Below are 19550 nucleotides of genomic sequence, written 5' to 3'. Positions count from 1 at the left end.
GAGGGCAGTTTCCTATGGATTCATACTGATTAGGACATGTCATTTGGGGCTAAAAGACTGTCCTTATCCATCAGGGGGTTTCACAAACAGGATGGGTGGATGCCAGGACCTTGTGTCACGGCCCAGAGATCTTGGGACTTCAGACTAACTGGCAGGGAGCTGAGAGGCCAAGATGTGGCATGTTGGGATTCTGAGGACACCCTGGGCTCTGTCCATTGAGACATCACGGTGACTCTTAGGGGCCCACGAGAACCAGCATGTTGGGTCCAGGTTCTGCTGGGATACAGACCTGAGAATGAGTGCTCAGCAGTGGTGGCGCTTGCTTCCTGCCCTGCCTGCGTGGAACCGACATCCCGAAGTGCACTTGAGCTCATCAGTCATTTGCTGTGGCCAGTCACCCTATGCTTACTCTTCTTGTGTTTCCTCAGCCACTGGCCCTGAATGACTCATCACGTGGAGGAGAAAGGATCTAATGACCATCTATACTCCTACCTTGTCACCCAGGGCCGGTGGGCAAAACCATTACCAGTCTTCTGATGTGTGCATCATTCAAGGCTTCCTCAGGGTCACTAACTGAGTTTATTTAAAGAGTAGCTGTTGGGGCTCCTGGGTGGCTCAGTGGGTTAAAGCTTCTGCCTTCGGCTCAGGTCATGCTCCCAGGGGTCTGGGATCCAGCCCCACATTGGGCTCTCTGCTCCGCAGGGAGCCTGCTTCCTCCTCTCTCTCTGCCTGCCTCTCTGCCTAGTTGTGATTTGTCTCTGTCAGATAAATAAAATATTAAAAAGAAAATAAAGAGTAGCTGTTATTAACAGTAAGCATAGCTAAACCTAAATTTTTAATAATAATCATAGTTGTTGATAATGATCATAATCATCATCATGGAAACCAACGTTTCCCGAGCCTTTGTTGTGTTTGGGGCACTGCAAATGCTGTGCACTCTTTGAATCTCAGGAAAGTCCTGAGATTCCGTTTCCCAGACACTAGTCCTACTAGAGACTCATCAGCCTTGTGTGGCTACACCTGTGTTTGGAAAATGCTGATCCTTCTAAACCGTAACGTGAATAGTAAAACTCTAAGAAAGGGATCCACGTTGAAGTTTTCCAAGCTTTAAACACAGAGCATCTGGAGGTCCCATATGATAAGGAATGCTCGTCTGAACCCCGAGTGGATGGAGAGAAGGAGCTCAGCACAACCTATGCTTCGGTCCTACGAGTAGTCAAAAAACAACTGGGAAGTGGGTGTAAGTCTAAACCCTCTCAGTGGGACTTGGCATGGCTGTCTTTGAAAATGGTCATTCATAACATACCGAGGGAGGCGTGAACTCCTGAGAGTCGCTGAGGGGGTGTTTTTAGAACTGTGCCCTCTGTTCCATAGCTCTCGAAAAAGTCTACTATGTCATGGGAGCAAGGAGCTCCATCTGCTGCCAACACCCCGTCATAGGTACAAGGTGAGGAAGTCAAGAGGGAAAATAGCCCGTTCACATGCTCACAGGCTGCCCTGCTGCTGGTCACCTCATTCCCTAGGAGTCCAGAAGCCTCCTTCCTGAGTGCAACGCCAGAGCCCAGGACCAAATTTCCAGTCATATTCATATCCCAGGACCAATACAGGCTCTGGTTTCTTCTTCCATGCTGTTTGCTTTCTATACATCCACCTCCTAAAATACACCCTTCGCAGCATTTTTTCCCTCAGATATCAAACTATTTCAAGATACAAGCCTGTTTTCACAGCATTTACCCATCTTCAACAACACCTCAGACTCCCTCCACCATATGCCACCGAAGAACTGCCCTTTGTGATCAAAATACTTTCAGTTTATGCTTAGCTCTCTGGTGATTTGGTCAAATTAAAATGGCCATATGTGTTTTTCACCGTAGTGGGTCAGAAAATGATTTTTTTTGTCATACACATAAAGGTAGTTTTAGTTATACTCAGATGTCAAGGCCTTTCTAAGATTAGGCCTTACGTTGAAAGCATCACCTGCATAATCATTAAAGTTAATTTATTCATTAAATTATATATGCATGCATACATATAAAATGTATATGTACATATACATATACATATACAATGTACATATGACGCCACACATAGATCTGAGCAATTTACAGCTTACAACCTAAATTGCACATTTAATCATCTCTGAGGTACCTACTATTATTATCTACATTTTGTGTTTAAGGAAATGAGGCACAAAAAAGTTTAGTGACTTGGCGTAAGGTCACCTGACTGAGAAGGTTTGGAGCAGGAATTTGAGCCCAGAGTTCAAATAAAAAGGAATTCTTAGCAAACAAAAACCTTTCACTGGTTTTAGAGTTTGCCATTTCTATGGCCATGGGGCTTAAAAAGCACACAGCAACACAGTATTTTCAAGTGAAATAGCACGTTACCGATGACGGTGTTAGCGTCTTACACACTCTACAGGAGGTGGAGGAAAACCTTTAGTTATTGACAAAAATTTAAAAAAATGGAACTGTATTTCATTTTTATTATAAGACTGACGTTAAAAAAAAGACTAGAATAAATTTTACTTATCTCAGAAAGAAGTTCCTCTATCTCAAATCATTATTGACATATTACAAAATCTATATTCTTGTAGTTATATTATACATGTTAGGATGTAATTTTCTGGGTTTAAATGAATTTACTTAAAGAAAATCTGTGTGATACAACCATATTAAGTCTTTATTCTTTTTGTTCCTGACTGTTAACAAACAATAATATCTGTGAGAGAAACAGTACTTTTATTTTAAAACTTTTATTGCTCTTGGCTCAAGGTCAAAAATCTCTTCAGAGATTTAACCTGAATTGTGTATTTTTTTTAAAGATTTTATTTATTTATTTGACAGACAGAGATCACAAGTAGACAGAGAGGCAGGCAGAGAGAGAGGGAAGCAGGCTCGCCGCTGAGCAGAGAGCCCGATGCGGGACTCAATCCCAGGACCCTGAGATCATGACCTGAGCCAAAGGCAGCGGCTTAACCCACTGAGCCACCCAGGCGCCCCTGAATTGTGTATTTTTATGGAGTAATGTTCTTAAGTATTTTGGGAAGATTTTAATTCATATCAATAAAGGCCATTAAAAGGCATGTTTTAGGCTCCACAGTGAGTGAATCCTTCCTTAATACCTGTTAGATGTAGAGTTTTCATTTCCAATAATGTTACTTAAACATTTATTATGCACATCAGAGTTTCTTTAAATATAGCTATGAGGTCCACAGAAGACTCTCAAACTTTATATTCATCCAGTTTCTAGTTATGTTTAAAACTTACCTCATTTTTTCACTAAGGTAAAGACCTTGTACAAAATGAAACTGGAAAAAGAAAATGTTTCTCTGTAGCAAAAGTTTGCTTTTTCCTCTCATTCCAACCATAAAGCTAATATAGTTAAAGGAATTTTGAAAGATAAAGAAAATATAGACATTGGTCTATTTCCTTGTATTTATATCCATATATATTTGTATTTTAAAATATATTTGAAAACACAGTACAATTATAATTTGGTATCCTCCCTTTTTCTACATAGCACACAGACACGTTACTGTATATTCTTCACCCACATCCTTCTCGATTGTTGCTTGAATGTCGTACTTATTTAGCTATTTCCTAAAGTTAGGTTATACACAATATATTCCATTTTTAATGTTAGAAATAATGTTTTAAATGCCATTCTGTATTTAGAATCATTTCCTTAGGTTAGATTCTTAGAAATTGAATTACAGAGCCTTAAAGATATTAATATTTTGAAACTCTTGGTCCACATATGCTTTCTAAGATGATTTTAACAATGTATATCATCTGACAGTTTCCTGCCTATGTTTGATAGCTTTTTAGTGTGTGTCTGTGTGTTCACGCGCGCGCACATGCGCACGTGTGTGTTTTGGCTTGTACAGCCTTGTGCAGCCTAGAAGAGCATGGATATCGACCAGATCTGGTGTTGCACAGTGGAAAGAGCTTGAACCTGCCATCCACAGACCTGGATTTTGTCCCGGTTCCACAACTAACTAGCTACGTGAACCTGGGCAGCAAACTTGCCATTCCGCTGTTTGTAAAATGGGAAGATTGGGGTAGACCAAACACGTTCACTTATTTAGAAACCACAGTTGGGTGCTCTTGATCGTTCTTTTTCCAAAGAAGTTAGAAAATATGCATGCAGAAAATCCTTTCTCGGGACATTACATCCTCCTGGGGGACAAATACGTGGAGAGAGAATCACGTGAAATTAAGGAATAGGAATTATGGAGCCGCTGACCCTTGGCTCACATCTGACTTATTGTTGTACAAGCTTGAGTAGTCAGAGCCTAAGCTCTTAGCTTCAGTTTCCTCATTAATGAAATGTGGATAATAACCATGTTATGAGACAGATCAAATGAGGCAGCGGTTAATGTGCCTGGTGCAGTGTGTGCACCGCAGTTGTTAGGACTCGTTTTTTCTATTTGGTTGCTGATCTCATTCTAATATATTTTGTGAGTTAAGTGGTGGGGAGCATACTGCAGGCTTCACAGAAGCATATCCTGTGTTCAGAGAATGGGCCCCAGGTTTGGAGCACTGACAATGTGGGAAGCAGGAAGAGGTCCAGCCTGCGAGCGAGGTCAGAGTCACCGCCACATCCAAGGTGCTTTCTGCTTCTAAAAGGGCTGCTGTGGCCACTTCACGGAGGTGGACTGGATGCCCCACCGAAAGTCTGGGTTGGTGTTGAAACTGATGATGCCACATGACCATCCAAAGGACATGGAAAATGTAACCACTCACATAATGAGTTTCTCTGGGGCGAGCAGGACAGCCTCCCCAGCATGTTTAAAAATGTCAGGAGAGAGAAGGGACAACTGGCTTAGGGATTTAAGGCGGCTGGGGGAGACTCGCATGGTTTTGACTTCTCACTGGCCTCAAGGGAGGGGCATGCAGGCCTCCTGGATGACTTGAAAGCTGTCAGCAGTCAAATACCAAAAATGGAGTCAGACTCTTCAGGACGGGGGGATATGGTTTTATGATGGATGAAGGGAATCCGGTGGCTCTCTTCCCTTCTGAAAATGGAAAACAAACAGCCTCTCTTGGTCCCACCTCTCCCCACCCTTCCTGCCGCTCCCCTGGCTCCCAGTGCTCTCCAGTACTGGTTCTACAACACTCCCCTCCAGTAGCACTCCTTCCGTCCTCTCTCAAAGCTTCTGCAATCAGGTTTCCCCCATCACTCCTTGGGATCTGCTCCTGTCAAGGTGATCATTCATTCTTATGGTGCCAAATCCCGTGGTTCTTTCTTAGTCCCCATTATACCTGGCCTATCAATAGCATTAGATATAATTGATCATCTCTACAGTCAGCTTCCAGATGATCAAAATTACCTTCTCTTTCTCTTTGGCTAGTTCGTTCTGAATTTTCTAACCTCATAATAGTTGGAGTGCCCCCACGGCTGTTCTCTGTGTCTACTGACTCCCTTGCTGTAAATCTGTCTTCCCATGATAACTCCCAGGGGTGTATCTCCAACATCTATCTCTCCCTGGAAATCCAGGTTTCTTTTCCTTTTCAAAATATTTTATTTATTTATTTCTAGAGAGAGAGACAGCAGCGGGAGGGGCTGAAGGGGAGGGAGAGAGACAAGCAGACTCCACTCTGAGTGCAGATCTGGACATGGGGCTCAGTCTCACAACCCTGGGATCATGACATAAACCCAAACCAAGACTGAGAGGCTTAACAGACTGAATTTCCCAGGCACCCCTGAAACTCCAAGTTTCTATGTCCAGCTGCCTACTCCCTATTAAACATACCAAATGGAGTTCCTGACTTTTTCCCTCACTCTTGTCCCTTTTGTGATCTTCTTCCTTTCATTTATTTTTTTAAGACTTATTTATTTATTTTAGAGAGAAAGAGAGAGCACACAAGTGAGTGGGGAGAGGGGCAGAGAGAGAGAATCCCCAAGAGGACTCCCCACTGAGTACATTAACCGACCCCACAACCCATTAGATCATGACCCTAGCCAAAACCAAGAATCAGATACCCAACTGACTGAGCCACCTAGGTGCCCCCTTCTTCCTCTCATTTCATGGAAAATTTATCTATTTAATTGCTCAGACCCCAAACTGTGTCATTATCCTGGAGTCCTCTTTTTGTCTTACACCTCACATCCAACCTGTCAGCTAATCCTATGAACTCTGCCTTGAAAAAATATCCAGAATCCGACCACCACTCACCACCTGCACCTCTCCTACCCTGGTCTGATTCACTGTCTTCTCTTCATCGGGCTGGCTGGGCTCTCTGCTTCCACACCTTCACCCTCCTATGGTCCTCAACGAGCAGGCAAAAGCAGTGCTTTTCAGATCATACCAGAGATCCACTCAGGGTCCTGCAGTGGCTGCTGACATCACTCAGAGTGAAAGCAGGAGTCCTTCCTCTCTCCTGCAAGGCTCTGCATGTCTTGCCTCACCTCCTAGTACACGCTACACTAGCCACCCTTCATCTTTGGTATTTCCTGAACATGCCAACCTGACTCCTGTCTCAGGGCCTTTGCACTGGCCATACCCTCTGCCTGGAAGGCTCTTCCTTCAAATATCAGCATGGCTCACCCTGTCACTTCCTGCCAGTCTTCCAAATGTCACCTTTTCAGCGAGGCCTCTCCTTACCTTCCTGCTTTAAGTTGTACCCTCCATTTCTAGCCTATATTCTCACTTTATTGTTTCTTCATAGTACTTATCCCTTCCTAGAATAATCTGTAATGTACTCAATAGTTTTGTTTATGTCTGCTCTCCAAGAGAGCGGAGATTTTTGTCAGTTGTTCACTACTTGATCCCGTTGATGTTAAACAGGGTCTGGTATATAATCAGTGTTTAATAAATTTTTGTGGAAAGAAGGAAGGAAGGAAAGATGGTAGGAAGGAAGGGAAAAACTATGAAACATTCCAAGTACAATTATACTGCATTAAAACAGCTGAGGTTGAAGCGGAGGTGGTCATTTCATACGGAGCTTTCCCTCTGGAACACTGGTGCTTAGGCATCAGGCTGACAGTCGGTCCTCCCAGAGCCCGTGGGGACTGGTAGAAGGGCATTCCATCTGGGAAGGAGCTGCAGGGTCATATACTTGGCATAAGGCTGGCCAACACACACATACGAGGACCAATTGTGGAAGATGAAGTTCCCAGTCACCCCTCACCCAGAAGACCAGAAATAAACTGAGATTCACATTTGGAGTCTGCTGGCATCCGTATTCCAGAAGCGCTGGGTTCATAAATAGCCCCAGGAGTTATATTGGGCGCCTTGAGCTGCACAGCTGTGAATGACGTCAGAGACGATTCTGTCTGGGTGATTGCTCGCTGGAAGGGCCCAGTAGGGCATCTGAGATATTTTTTTGTGAAATTTTGAAAAGCCATTTAACCGGAGTCTCTGTCCATTGCAACATAGGAGAGTTTGCAAGCAGAAAGCAGCCGGTCAGTTTGATTTTTTTTCTCTTTCGACCAAGGTGCGCCTTTCTCCAATTGCTTACAGGAGAATATGGTGGAAAAGCAGCTTGAGGCTCTGTTTGGCACGCTCCACTCTGCGAATTGCCAGGCTGCAGTATGAGGAGAAAATGTAACTCGGCAATCCTAGAGCCTCTGGCTGCGCTTTCTTTTTTCTTTTTCTTTTTTTTTTTTTAAAGATTTTATTTATTTATTTGACAGACAGAGATCACAAGTAGGCAGAGAGGCAGACAGAGAGAGAGGGGGTAGCAGGCTCCCCGATGAGCAGAGAGCCCGTTGCAGGACTTGATCCCAGGACCCTGAGATCATGACCCAAGCCAAAGGCAGAGGCTTGACCCACTCAGCCACCCAGGCGCCCCTGGCGGCGCTTTCTGAGGCTCAGCTGAGTGAGCGACAGTGACAGGGAGAGGGTGAGAGAGGACACTAGGTTCCACTCTACAGCTGGGCGCCGTAAGCCAGCAAAGGAGCATCTTCGACTTTTGTAATAAAACCCATCAGGCAGTCATTTGGGGCACCTACTTCTTTGGCCCCAAGTGGGAAGAAGGTACCTCACAGCAAGGAAATACAAACAAAAGGAAATGGATGTGGAATATGAGAAGAGAAGGGAAATAGCCACTGGGAACTTCGTAATAGCAGCTTCTCCCTTGAAACGTGTCTCGTTTCCCGGGTCTTAGTTTTACAAAAGGTTACCTAAAATATCCTAAAGCAATTTTAAGGCATGTGATCCAACATATGCTCCATTCTCTCACAAATAACCCTGCCAGACCATCTTAACCTTGGCATTTAAGAAATCCAAGGGTCCTCAAGTTCTTTCTTAAGCAAACGGATAACTATACTGATATAGAATTCTACTTTTCCATCTCTTAAAAACGGCGCAAAAACAAAGCAGCGAGAGCTAGGTTTTGAAACGTGTGAGATGCTTGACACAGCCTAGGGAGTGCCTCTCTAACACAGAAGAATTTTGGTGTCCACATCCAAGCCGTCTGTGAGAGACAGCAGCAATCAGCCCAAACCATTGCCCTCCGCCCCCATCACACAGCTGGAGAAGTGATGCGGGGAGAAGGGAGATGACAACATTACACACTCAGTCGGCCCCAGGAGGATCCAATTATTTCTTTGCTTCCAAACAAGGTGCCTGGGTCCCTTTTAGAGACGCCACACGCGCTCCAGGTTGGGGTGAACGTTGACTGCTGTAGATGAAGGGAAATGAGTCGTGAAAGGGAAGCGAGGCTGGTCCTTCAGCCCGTTCGCGTCTCTTGTATCGAGAGTGGCCATCTGTCCCTGGAGAACAATTGGAGTGGCAAGCTGGGCGTGTTGGGCCATCAGAAAGAAAGGCCTCATTCTCCTCAGAGCTGAGCGCAGCAGTTTGGGGGGGGGTCCCTGGCAGTTTCAGGAGTCAGCCAGGGTGACTTTCCATCCCCAGTGCTTTGATGGACTGAGCCAAAGCCAGGCTTCGGCAGCTCAGAGCTGCACGTGGGCAGTAGAGAAGGCAGAGCCCCACCCCGCTCCCTCTCCTTTCTGCAACAGTCACGGGGAGGAGTTCCACACCCTGTGCTGTCTCCCTCCTCTTTCAGGGCTACAAACCCCAAGCAGAGAATATAGCCAACACTACGGGGGCAGGTCTGAGAAGGAGCAAGGACGATGTATCTGGCACCAGGAGTGTTCAGAGTACATGGGATCAGTTAGGCTGGGTTGAGTGGCATCAGTAAAAGCAAACCAACCCTTTGGTGATCATTCAGGAATGTGAGCTTATTTCACTTAAAATTCCTGTTTTTTTCACTTGCCAACAGGAATAGAGATCTAGGATCCCCCAGCAAAAATCGTCATGCTTGCTTCATATCCCTACACCAGTCCCATATGCGTGTGTGTGTGTGTGTGTGTGTGTGTGTGTGTTTATACATATGCATGTGTGCATGTGTATATGTTTATATTTTTCATTTCGAGCTGACTGAATGCCTGCAGCATTTCACTGATTGTCTTTGGGCAGGATTTAATGGAGCTGACTGGCTACAAGTCAAGCATCAGGGATTCCCATGGGAAGAAAATCAAGACACAAGATCGAGATTCTCTTCCCTTGGACATGCCTATTAGGACCTCAGTGACACCCACACTATCTTCTTTATAGAGGAAAGATATATGGTACCCCACAAATATATGATGCTACTTTTAAAATATTATTCCAGGGTCAAACCTCCCTTAGGCCCTGACTCTGCAGGTTCTCCCTGTTTCCGGGGCCCCAGCCTGTGACAGGAGAGATCTGACAGCTTCATCAAAAGGAAACCCAAAGTAAATGGCCCCTGGATATTGTATCAGAGACTCACAAGAGTAAATTGACTAGATAAATAGATAGTGATGATGACTAGCCTCTACAGTGGTCCTTTGACCTCAAGATACTTTATAGACATGGACATTCATTCATTCATTCTTTCAGCAAAATTTAGTAAGAGACTGCTTCGTGCCAGGTACAGGGTATGACCCTGGGGTTCCTTTCGTGCTGAGAGCACACACAGCGCCTGATATCATAAAGCTAGCAGTCTAGAAGGGGTCATGGACAATCATTTTAAAAGCATACTAATAATTTGTGGTTATAAATTCTCAAGATGACAGGAAGAAAGGGATGGGAGGCAAGGCTGGAGAGGGCAGGAGCTGACACAGGTCCCTGGAGGCCATGGTATGGAGTTTTGCTTTTAGCTTAAGAATCCATGGAGGTTTTAAGTAGCACAATGGGAGGTGGGGGTGGGGCGGCGCAGAAACACGTCACATTTTATTTGAAAAAGTATCGATTCGTTTGTGGGAGGGGAGGCTGTTCAATAGCATTTAGCATTTGGCTGCCTCCGTCTTCTCTAACATTTGCCCTGGATTGAAACACTTGAGATTAGTACAGCTGCTTTCAATGCTAGGAGTGCATTAGAATCTGCTGGAGGATTTTTTTTTTTTAAGTGTGGGGTCCATCCCCAGAAATCTGGATTTAATTGGTCATAGATGGAGCTCAAGCATGGCTTTTGTTTGTTCTCAGCTGATTCTAAACTTCATCAGGGCTGGGTGAGACCCATTGATTCAGTGGAATGCACAAAACGGGTCCTCAAAGTGTGGAACCAACATCAGCATCACCTGGAAACCTGTTAGAGGGGCAGATTCTTAGGAATGATCTCACACTAAGTCAGAAGTGCTAGGGCTGGGGCCCAGCAGTCTGTGTTTGCACAAGCCTTCTGGGGTTCCGAGGCTGGCCCCAGCGTGAGAGGCATCAGCCACAGAGGGGTCACAGGCAAGGGAATCCGGGGCTTGGATCCAATTCTAGATCTAGTTGTCGAACAGCCCCGTGCCGGGGTAAGAGTGGAGGGGGCACAAATCATGAACTTCTCTGACCCTCAGTTCTCACCTGTAAAAACAGCAGGCAGGATGGGATGGGCTCAAAAGTTGTCTTTGATGTTAAGGACTTATTAGCTAGGCCCACTAAACCGAACAAAGTTTTTATGATGTACTTTTACAAAGTCCACATTTTTATATGATGGAAATAGAATGTAATCATTGTAGGAAACTCAGAAAGTACAGAGAAGAATAAAGAAAAAAATAAATGTCTATTATAATTACTTAACCCAGAGATGACTGTTGCTTATCTCCAACAGTTTGGCATGTTGGTGAAGTTCTAGTGGGTTCTGATGTTTTCTGTGTCATCTGATTAACAAAAGTGGGAATCATACAATATATGGTTCAAGAGCCTGCTTCTTACGAACATTATTTTATCAGGAACATATCCCTTCACCATTTAAATTTATTTTAATTGGGGCACCTAGGTGGCTCAATGGGTTAAAGCCTCTGTCTTTGGCTCAGGTCATGATCTCGGGGTCCTGGGATTGAGCCCCACATGGGGCTCTCTGCTCAGCAGGGAGCCTGCTTCCTCCTCTCTCTCTCTCTCTCTGCCTGCCTCTCTGCCTACTTGTGATCTCTATCTGTCAAATAAATAAATAAAATCTTTTTAAAAAGTTATTTTAATCATTTTGTTAATTTATATAATATTTGATTACATGTTTACACTATAATTTAACTTCTCCCCTCTCCGGGATCTGTAAGCCTTTTCTCATTTCTCAATGTTATTGTTATGATGAATATATCTTAATCCATGTATCTTTTCTATCTAACTCACCTGAAGACCTTTTTTATTTTAAGAGAGAGAGAGAGGGCAGAGGAGGGGCAGAGGGAGAGAGAGAGAGAATCTCAAGTGGACTTCACACCCAGGGTGGAACCTGACTCGGGGCTCCATCTCACACCCTGAGACCATGACCTGAGCCAAAATCAAGTCAGACGCTTAACTGACTAAGCCACCCAGGCGCCCCATGTCTGAAAACCTTCTTAAGAGAATCCTAGAAATAGAATCTTTGGGTCAATGCACATGAGACATTTGATACATTGCCAACTTTTTTCCCCAGATAGGAGCTACCTCATCCAAACAGCGCAGTCTGTCTGAGAGCTCTCTTCAGGACAACCCCATCAGCCTGGGCAGTACTGATTTTCAGTTTCTACACTGTCACGAGGCAGCAGCTGCCTACAGATGCAGTATTTGCAGGCAGGGTATGTAACTCAGGCTGCCACCCCTTAAGGGGCCTCAGACTCAAAGGACAGAGAGGTGAGAGGGTGCCCCAGAAACCTAAGAGCTGGGGCTGGAATAGTGGGGAGAGATTTTTCAGAGGCAGATCATGACATTTTCAATGAACGTTCTTTAATATGCAGAGTGGAATTTACTTGAAGTCTGTGGAAGACTGTCAGGTTGATGATAAATCACCTTTTCCAGAAATCGGTACGAATAAGGCAGAATGTCATGGTCCTGACAGGTGGGGCTGCCTGAGCCAGGTGAAGAGGGGCCCTTGGCTGGATGAACTTCTGAGGTCCCCGCTGGGCTTCTGACGCTAGGTGACTAAAGTCAGCACGCAGGGAAGGGTATTCTCTTTCTCCCACCGTCCTTCTCTCCTCTCCGGGGCACTTCGCACGCACACTGGCATCCCAGCGGGCTTCAGTTTTCCCACATCTTTCTGCCCCCAACCCCCACCCTAGCCCCCTTTGTCCTCATCTGACAACCTTCCCCGGCCTTCGTGTCACCTGATTCTTTCTCGGATTCAAGGATCCTCATCACGGAAAGAAGAACAGTGAGAGGCCATAAAAAACAGAACCCAAACCCTTATTTATAAAAAGGAAAAAGGAAGTGGTGAGTTAATTTCACTATTTATTTATAGCCCCACCTACTTCCAGAAGTATCTTAAGTGGTGCCTGCTCTGGAAGCGGTCTCAGGGTAAACAAAAGTCTCCTCTTTAAAAAAACAGACCAGGGAAACCGGGAGTTGCTAATGGTTAACAGCAGGGAAGAGAGTGAGTTGGGCCTTTAACCCCTGGATATTTTTAAATGTGGACATCATTTGAATGAAGCCATTTCCAGGGTGATTAAAAGCATAGATTTATTGTATCTCCAAAAGAACTGAAAATAGATGTTCAAACAGAAACTTTTTAGCACTACTCACAAGAGCCAAAAGGTGGAAACAGTACAAATGTACATCAATGAAATGTATTATGTCCATACAATGGATTATTATTCAGCAATAAAAATCAATGAAGTAGTGAGACATGCTCTAGCACGGATGAACACGGAAAACAGTTTACTAAGTGAGAGAAGCCCGTCACAAAGGACCAGATGTTGTATGATTCCATTTATATGAAATATTCAGACCCAGGAAATCCATGGAGACAGAGAGCAGAGTAGTGGCTGCCAGGGACTAGAAGGAGAGGGGAATGGGGCAGGACTGCTTACTGAATACGGGGTCCCATTGTGGGTGAAGGGAATGTTCTGGATAGCAGTAATGATTCCGGAGCATTGTGAATGTGCTTAATGCCGCTGAAGGGCTGAATTGTACACTTTAAAATGGTTCAAATGGTAAATTTTTTTTAAAGATTTTATTTATTTATTTGACACAGAGAGAGATCACAAGTAGGCAGAGAAGCAGGCAGAGAGAGAGGGGGTAGCAGGCTCCCTGCTGAGCAGAAAGCCCAATGTCAGGCTCAATCCCAGGACCCTGGGATCATGACCTGAGCTGAAGGCAGAGGCTCAACCCCCCGAGCCACCCAGGTGCCCTTCAAATGGTAAATTTATGTTATGTGTATTTAATCACAATCAAAAATAAACTTATTCTTAGCAAAAAAAAAAAAAAAAATTCTAGCTCTAGTTAGTTGTACCTGTGTTCTAATCTCAGCTCTACCACTTACCAGCTATGTGACCTTGGGCAAGTCACTTAAACTCCCAGTTCCCATTTCCTCATTTGTAAAGTGGGAATAATTATAACAGTACCCACCTTATACATCGCAAATGAGTCAGTGCACGGCAAGTACTTAGTACAATACTCGGCACAAAGGAAGCAGTGCTGTAAAGACGTGTGTTATTAATATAACCCAGGTATTCTCTGCTGTGGGCAGTTTGTCCCAGAGGAGAAACTCGGCAATATCTGGAAAGAGTCTGGATTGCTACAGTTGGGGGTTCTGATGGCATCAGCGAGTAGAGGCAAGAAATACCACCAAACGTCCTACCATGCATGCACAGGACAGCCTCCGAGGACAAAGAATCTTCTGGTCCCAAATGTTTCAAGGTGGAGAATCCCTGACTGAAGCAGAGCATGTAGGGAAATGTGTCTTCATGCTCCATGAATGTGTGTACAAAAATAGGTCAGACAGAAATCTGTGTTAGACATGACTGTCAGCCAAAGTACGAAATGTCTACTGTGTATAGAAAACACATATCAGTCATTTTGGGGGACATAAAAGAAACCAAGGCGTTGTCCTTGAGATGCCTGGGGTAAAGAAGAGCTCTGTGTGGTGGAGTTCTTTAAGAGGGAGATTTGACCAAGAGACATTTGTAATCATTTTTCCTGTAGTAAGAGAGTGATCTGGGGTCATCCACACTGCTCACAATAGTGCTCACTCAAACGCCAGCCCTTCTGGTTCCTTGTCAAGATACATCTTGAGTGACCAGTGTGTGGTTCCTTCACGTGTCTGAATGTGTTCTGTGTCTGGGCGAATTCTAAGGAACAAATATTTGAAAAAGAAACCACTGTCACACATAGAAGTAAAAATTACTTGTTATAAGTAAAGACACAAACAAAAGAGAAAATACTAGATTTCCTTGTCTTCAACCAGCCATATACCAAAAGGAAGAGGACACCCTTTTTGCCCACTTTCTCTTTAAATACTTGTGTTATTAGATTTCTAAAAACTATACATCCATATAATTAGCCTAGTTTAGTTCACAGAATCTGCTTTACACAGAATGGCTTGCCGTCAAAAAAAGGTTCCTGTGTGCTGGCTAGCAGTGAAGGCTTGGGAAGGGATCCTATTCCTTCTCTCTGTGTTTCTGCCTTTAGGCTAAGGATTACAAGCCTTTCAAAGATATACCATGCTTCCACTCAACCCCTGTGAGAACCAGATGTCCTTTGTGGTTGGGCCACCAGGACCCACCAGGAAGGCAGATCCCTGGAGGTTTCGGTTCCTAGAAGCTACTGCATGGTGATGGGAGCTCACAGAATGGACAGGAGACCCCAACCCTAAGTCACATTTGCACAGCTTCCTCCGCAATGCTCTCTTTCCAGAGGTTCAGTTTCTCCTGGCGCCTCACATTTATTCAGTGCCTACTGTGGCAAGGGATTTTATTAGATGCTCATGAAGGGGAAACTGAGTGCATTAGACATAGAGCCTGTCAGAGTCACTTCTCAATAGGGCAGGGACAGGCATAAATCTAATACAAGATAGAAAGGGACAAGTGCAATCAGAAAAATTGGGGGAAAACCCTATGGGATTTTGGAGGAGAGTTGGCCTCTGGCAGGGAGTATGGAGAAGCCTTTTCGGAGAGAGTAGCATCTGAGTTAGAACATTGTTGAACGTCTCTACATGTCACATGATCCTGGAATGTGCTAGAGGACGGAGCCTGCTACTGAGGTGAAGGGTGTGTCGGAGAAGAGGGTTTGTAGGATTTGTGGAGGGGAGTGCCGGCAAATAGATGAGCTGGGTGGATTGAGACAAGCTCAGGAACGGCCGGCAGTTCCATGGCACGGTCAGGCCGTGGAGAGTTACTGGCCTTTTCTGAGCAGGTGTAACCGGACTAAGAAGAACATCGTGCCTCTCTGTGTACAGCATGTGTGGAGATACCGTGTGGCAAGAGTGGGAAGAGGGGGCAGACCTAACCCGTATTTCAGATAAAGCAGGACACGATGGCAGACTAGGGACCACCTTGGCTTACTTAGGCCAGGACTTGGTGTTGAGAAACACAGGTGCTGGACACAGATATTTGGGGTTCGAGTCCTGGGCTGTGCCACTTAAGCCCATGGCCTGTCCTTGGGCAAATTGCTGGGCCTTTGCTCGGTGCCTCAATCTCTTCATCCAAAAAACAGGGGTGAAAGTCGTGTTTCTCATACACATGAGCTGAAAAGTAAACGAGTAGCTGCATTTAACACATTCTGAATGTCATCTGGCACAGGGGATTGTATTTAAGAGCTCAGTATAAAAGTTGGCTTTCAGGGGTGCCTGCGTGGCTCAGTCAGTTAATCATCTGACTCTTGGTTTCGGCTCAGGTCACGATCTCAAGGTCATGAGATCCAGCCCCGCATCGGGCTCCATGGGGGTTGTGGTATCTGCTTAAGATACTCTCACCCTCTCCCTCTGACCCCTCCTGGCTCCCCTTCTCAAAAAAGGGGGGGGGAATGGCTCCTCTCATCACTGATGGTAACAAGGATCACCTGGAAGGATGCACTTCTGAACCAAGGTAGAATGAGGTAATCATCAGGAATCAAGAATTCCTGGAAAGCACCAACCTTGCATTCTTCTTCACAAGGCTGCTTGCAGGGGCTGGAATGGGGGGCCCTGTGTCTGCTGAGGCCAGGAAGGCATCCGTGGACTGTGCGTCTCTATAATGGTCCAGCTACCCACAGCCTCCTTGCTTCCCAGCTCCGAGAACATTGATTTTACTGACAACCATGTGCTGCCTTAAACCTCATCAGCGGGTCAGGGATAGTCCCAAGACTGCTACAGTGATGAGACTTGGGACCAAAAACTTTGGTCTCAAAGGAGACCATCAAATAGATGAGGCTTTTAAGAACAGCGGGGAATCATCAGGCTTGGACGCTGATAGAATGAACGCTGAAGGTGTCATATTTAAAATAAAGGCAACTTTGATGTTTGGGTTTTAGTTAAGGAACATTGTCTTGTCAATATGTGTGCGGGGCTTTGAGAGTTGGAGGCAAGAAGGGAGACTGGGGAGTGTCTCAGAGCAAGACATCCTCCCCTTGTGTTGAAGCTCTGGCTGTAAAACTCAGAACTAAAACGCCGTGCTCTTTCTCTGTGCCCCACTCAGTGTTCAGGCTGCTCTAATTTAATGCATGCGTAAGAATAAATATTAAGCTTCAAGAGCTAGAGCAGATTTTTTTTTTTAAAGAGAGGCAGGCTTTATCCCTGTGAGATTAAACAATCATCAGGGTCTAAAGGTTTAATCTGCTTGAGTTCAGCCCAGCATGGGTTTCAGAGCCCCAAAATAATTGGATGCAGCCCCAGGCTTTGAACGTCAGAACTACTTGGGGTGTGTGTGTGTGTGTGTGTGTGTGTGAAATGTGCAAACAAGCAAGCACGAGAGGTCTCTCCTGTGGCAGGAGGAAAAAAGCTGCCTGCCTCTGCCCTCCCCTGGCCCCCCCCCCTCCTCCGTCCTCAGCGGCGCCTGGATACAGCTTGGGGGGACTGCTGTGCCCATGAATGTGTGCTATTGTTCCAGGCACACGTCGGCCCCAAGAAATAGCACGAAACAGCCCCGTCCTTATTCAGAGGCAGAGCCCCCTCCATCACTCGAACCAGCCCTCCCAGGTCACATGCCGGAGGCCTCGGCAGACAGGACGCAGCTGCCTCAAATCTGCCTAACATTAGCCGCGGTTCACAAAACCTGCCGGCGCCGAGCCCTCACGGGGGAAACGAGGAAGATGTGGGCTCCCGGCACCATGTTCTCCGAGGAACGCTGGCTGGAAAACAAGAAAAAGTGTGCTGTGGTTCGGAAGCCAAAGCCAGGCAGGAAGCGCCAGGAACTGCTGGCCGTGGCCTTGGGGGTGAAGGTGGGAGTCCGAGGCAGTTTCCTGTGGCCCCCTCTCAAACTCTTTGCCTGTTCACAGATCTCGTCCCTGGTCCGAAGGGCCGCCCTCACGCACAACGACAACCACTTCAACTACGAGAAGACTCACAACTTTAAGGTAAGCAAGCCACGGCGCTCTTTCTTCTGTTCTCAAAGGGCAGGTGGAGAGGGACGTTTGATGGTTCCCATCCCGTCTTTGACCGTGAAGTAGCAAGAAGGCAGATTCCCTGGCTTTGCACTAGCTAGGCGCATAGCCCTCGGAACACGGTTGCCTTGTATCAAAGCGGAGACCCCAGACAGCAGCTGGCTCCATGCTGACGCCTAGAAACCCCTGTCTGTGTGGCCACTTAGCTCTCGAGCACTGGGCCCGTTTCCTCTTCGTATCGCCGTCCAGCGAACCAACCCCAGAGCGTGCCCCATCTGCGGCAGGGTGGGCGCTTCTGACCAGTGGACGTCGAGCAGTACTTTTCCACTCAGAGGAGCCCTAAAGAATATTGCTGTTTCTGAGCAACAGAAAACAGTTGCCCATTTTACAGTCTGTGTTTTGTCTTTGTTTTCGGGGATGCTAACCCCTTTGGTTTATGTGTAGACAGCTGTGAAAGCAAGTGATGGCAAGGAGATACCATCCAGGAGCTTTTGTTTCTGCTCTGGTTGCGGGGGCGGGGGGCACCCGGCAGCCTGGCCAAGCTCCCTCCTGGCTCAGCCTTGATCCTGCTCAGCAGACCAAACAGAAAGATTCCGAGAGCTGGTGGGAGTCTTAGCGGCTATTCCCATGTGTGTTTATAAGCTGGAAACACTGCTGTCCTCATTTTGGACTACCGCTTGTAAAAACGGCCTGCCATCGGCAATCACGGCCCATTTCCTTTGACCTAGTGAGTGTTCCAGGAAGGGCTAGAGGAGGTTCTGATGCCAAATTGCCCGGCCAGGGATGTTGCTGAGAGAAGGAGAGATAAGATGGATTTCGAGGTTTTGCCCCAGCCAATGGGCTGACCATTTGGAAGTTGGAAAGAGTGGAGATGAAGGATCCAGGAAGAAAAGAGGCAGGGGCAGCAAATGGTGAATTGCTGCCTTTTTTTTTTTTTTTTTTTTTTAAACTCGCTTCCTTTGGGACCTGTAGCCTAAGTAACTGTTGGAAGTAGAAAGCCCTTTGTCAGAGGTGACCTGGGAAACCTCTTTTATTCTGTTGTTTTCCAGTTCTTTGTAAGGACAAATACGGGTCTATTCAACATTCATTCGTGTCAGTTAGGTCTGTTTGCCCTGCTGCTGTTTTTAGAAAGCCAGTGGCCGGGGCATTTGCATCCTATAACTGAGCTGAGGAATGGAATTACTCACCCCTCCGTATTTAGCGTGAGGGTGAAGAATTGCATTATATCGACCCTCATCGATGCCAAGGCTCTTGATCTTTCTCCCATTGCTGAAGAGTGACAGGTCTGACTGGTGGCACCGAAAGCCTTTGTTTTTTCTCTTTTCTGTTTTCTCTATTTACCCTTATTAATTTTTTTGCCTTAAAGTGTTTTTCTGACTTTGGGTGGAAACCCTGATTCTTTGCACCCTGTGGACGTGCCACCATGGATTAGGAGGGGGGGTCTTCTTGGGCTTGCAAATTCTTGTCCTTCCTCTTGAAAATTCCAACTCTTCTGGCTTTAAGATGCAATTGGAATTATGCCCTTACTGAGATATGCTTTCGCATGAGGGTAGCTTCTCCCTCTGTGTACTGTCTCTGACCTTGTGTGCAAAACACACGTGCATATTCAGTGGACCAACCCTTCCAGAACTGACTTCGGCTTTTTTAATCGCCGGGACGAATCAAAGACATTTGAAACATAAAGATCGTTGAAACTCGTTTTCTTAAATAGTGCTGTTGCTAACACGATCTGTACTAATTATTTATCACTGGGCTCCATCAACAGCTTTTTCACTGTTTGCTTGAAAAGTCGCTACCTATTTGGTGTGATCTCTTCTAACACAGCTAT

At 45.8% G+C, this 19550-nt stretch overlaps 1 protein-coding gene across 1 annotated transcript in view; it reads left to right on the top strand.

Moving 5' to 3' along the window:
* The window catches only part of CHN2 (chimerin 2), a 304945-nt gene that overhangs the window by 253309 nt on the left and 32086 nt on the right, over nt 1-19550 (top strand). Inside the window, exon 7 of the mRNA XM_046021506.1 lies at nt 17618-17695. Within this exon, the coding sequence (XP_045877462.1) occupies nt 17618-17695 (78 nt within the window). The remainder of the gene's footprint in view (nt 1-17617; nt 17696-19550) is intronic.

Source organism: Meles meles, chromosome 10 (genome assembly GCF_922984935.1).
Source record: "Meles meles chromosome 10, mMelMel3.1 paternal haplotype, whole genome shotgun sequence".
Classification (NCBI taxonomy): domain Eukaryota; kingdom Metazoa; phylum Chordata; class Mammalia; order Carnivora; family Mustelidae; genus Meles; species Meles meles.
This window is presented reverse-complemented; position numbering and strand designations above follow the sequence as displayed.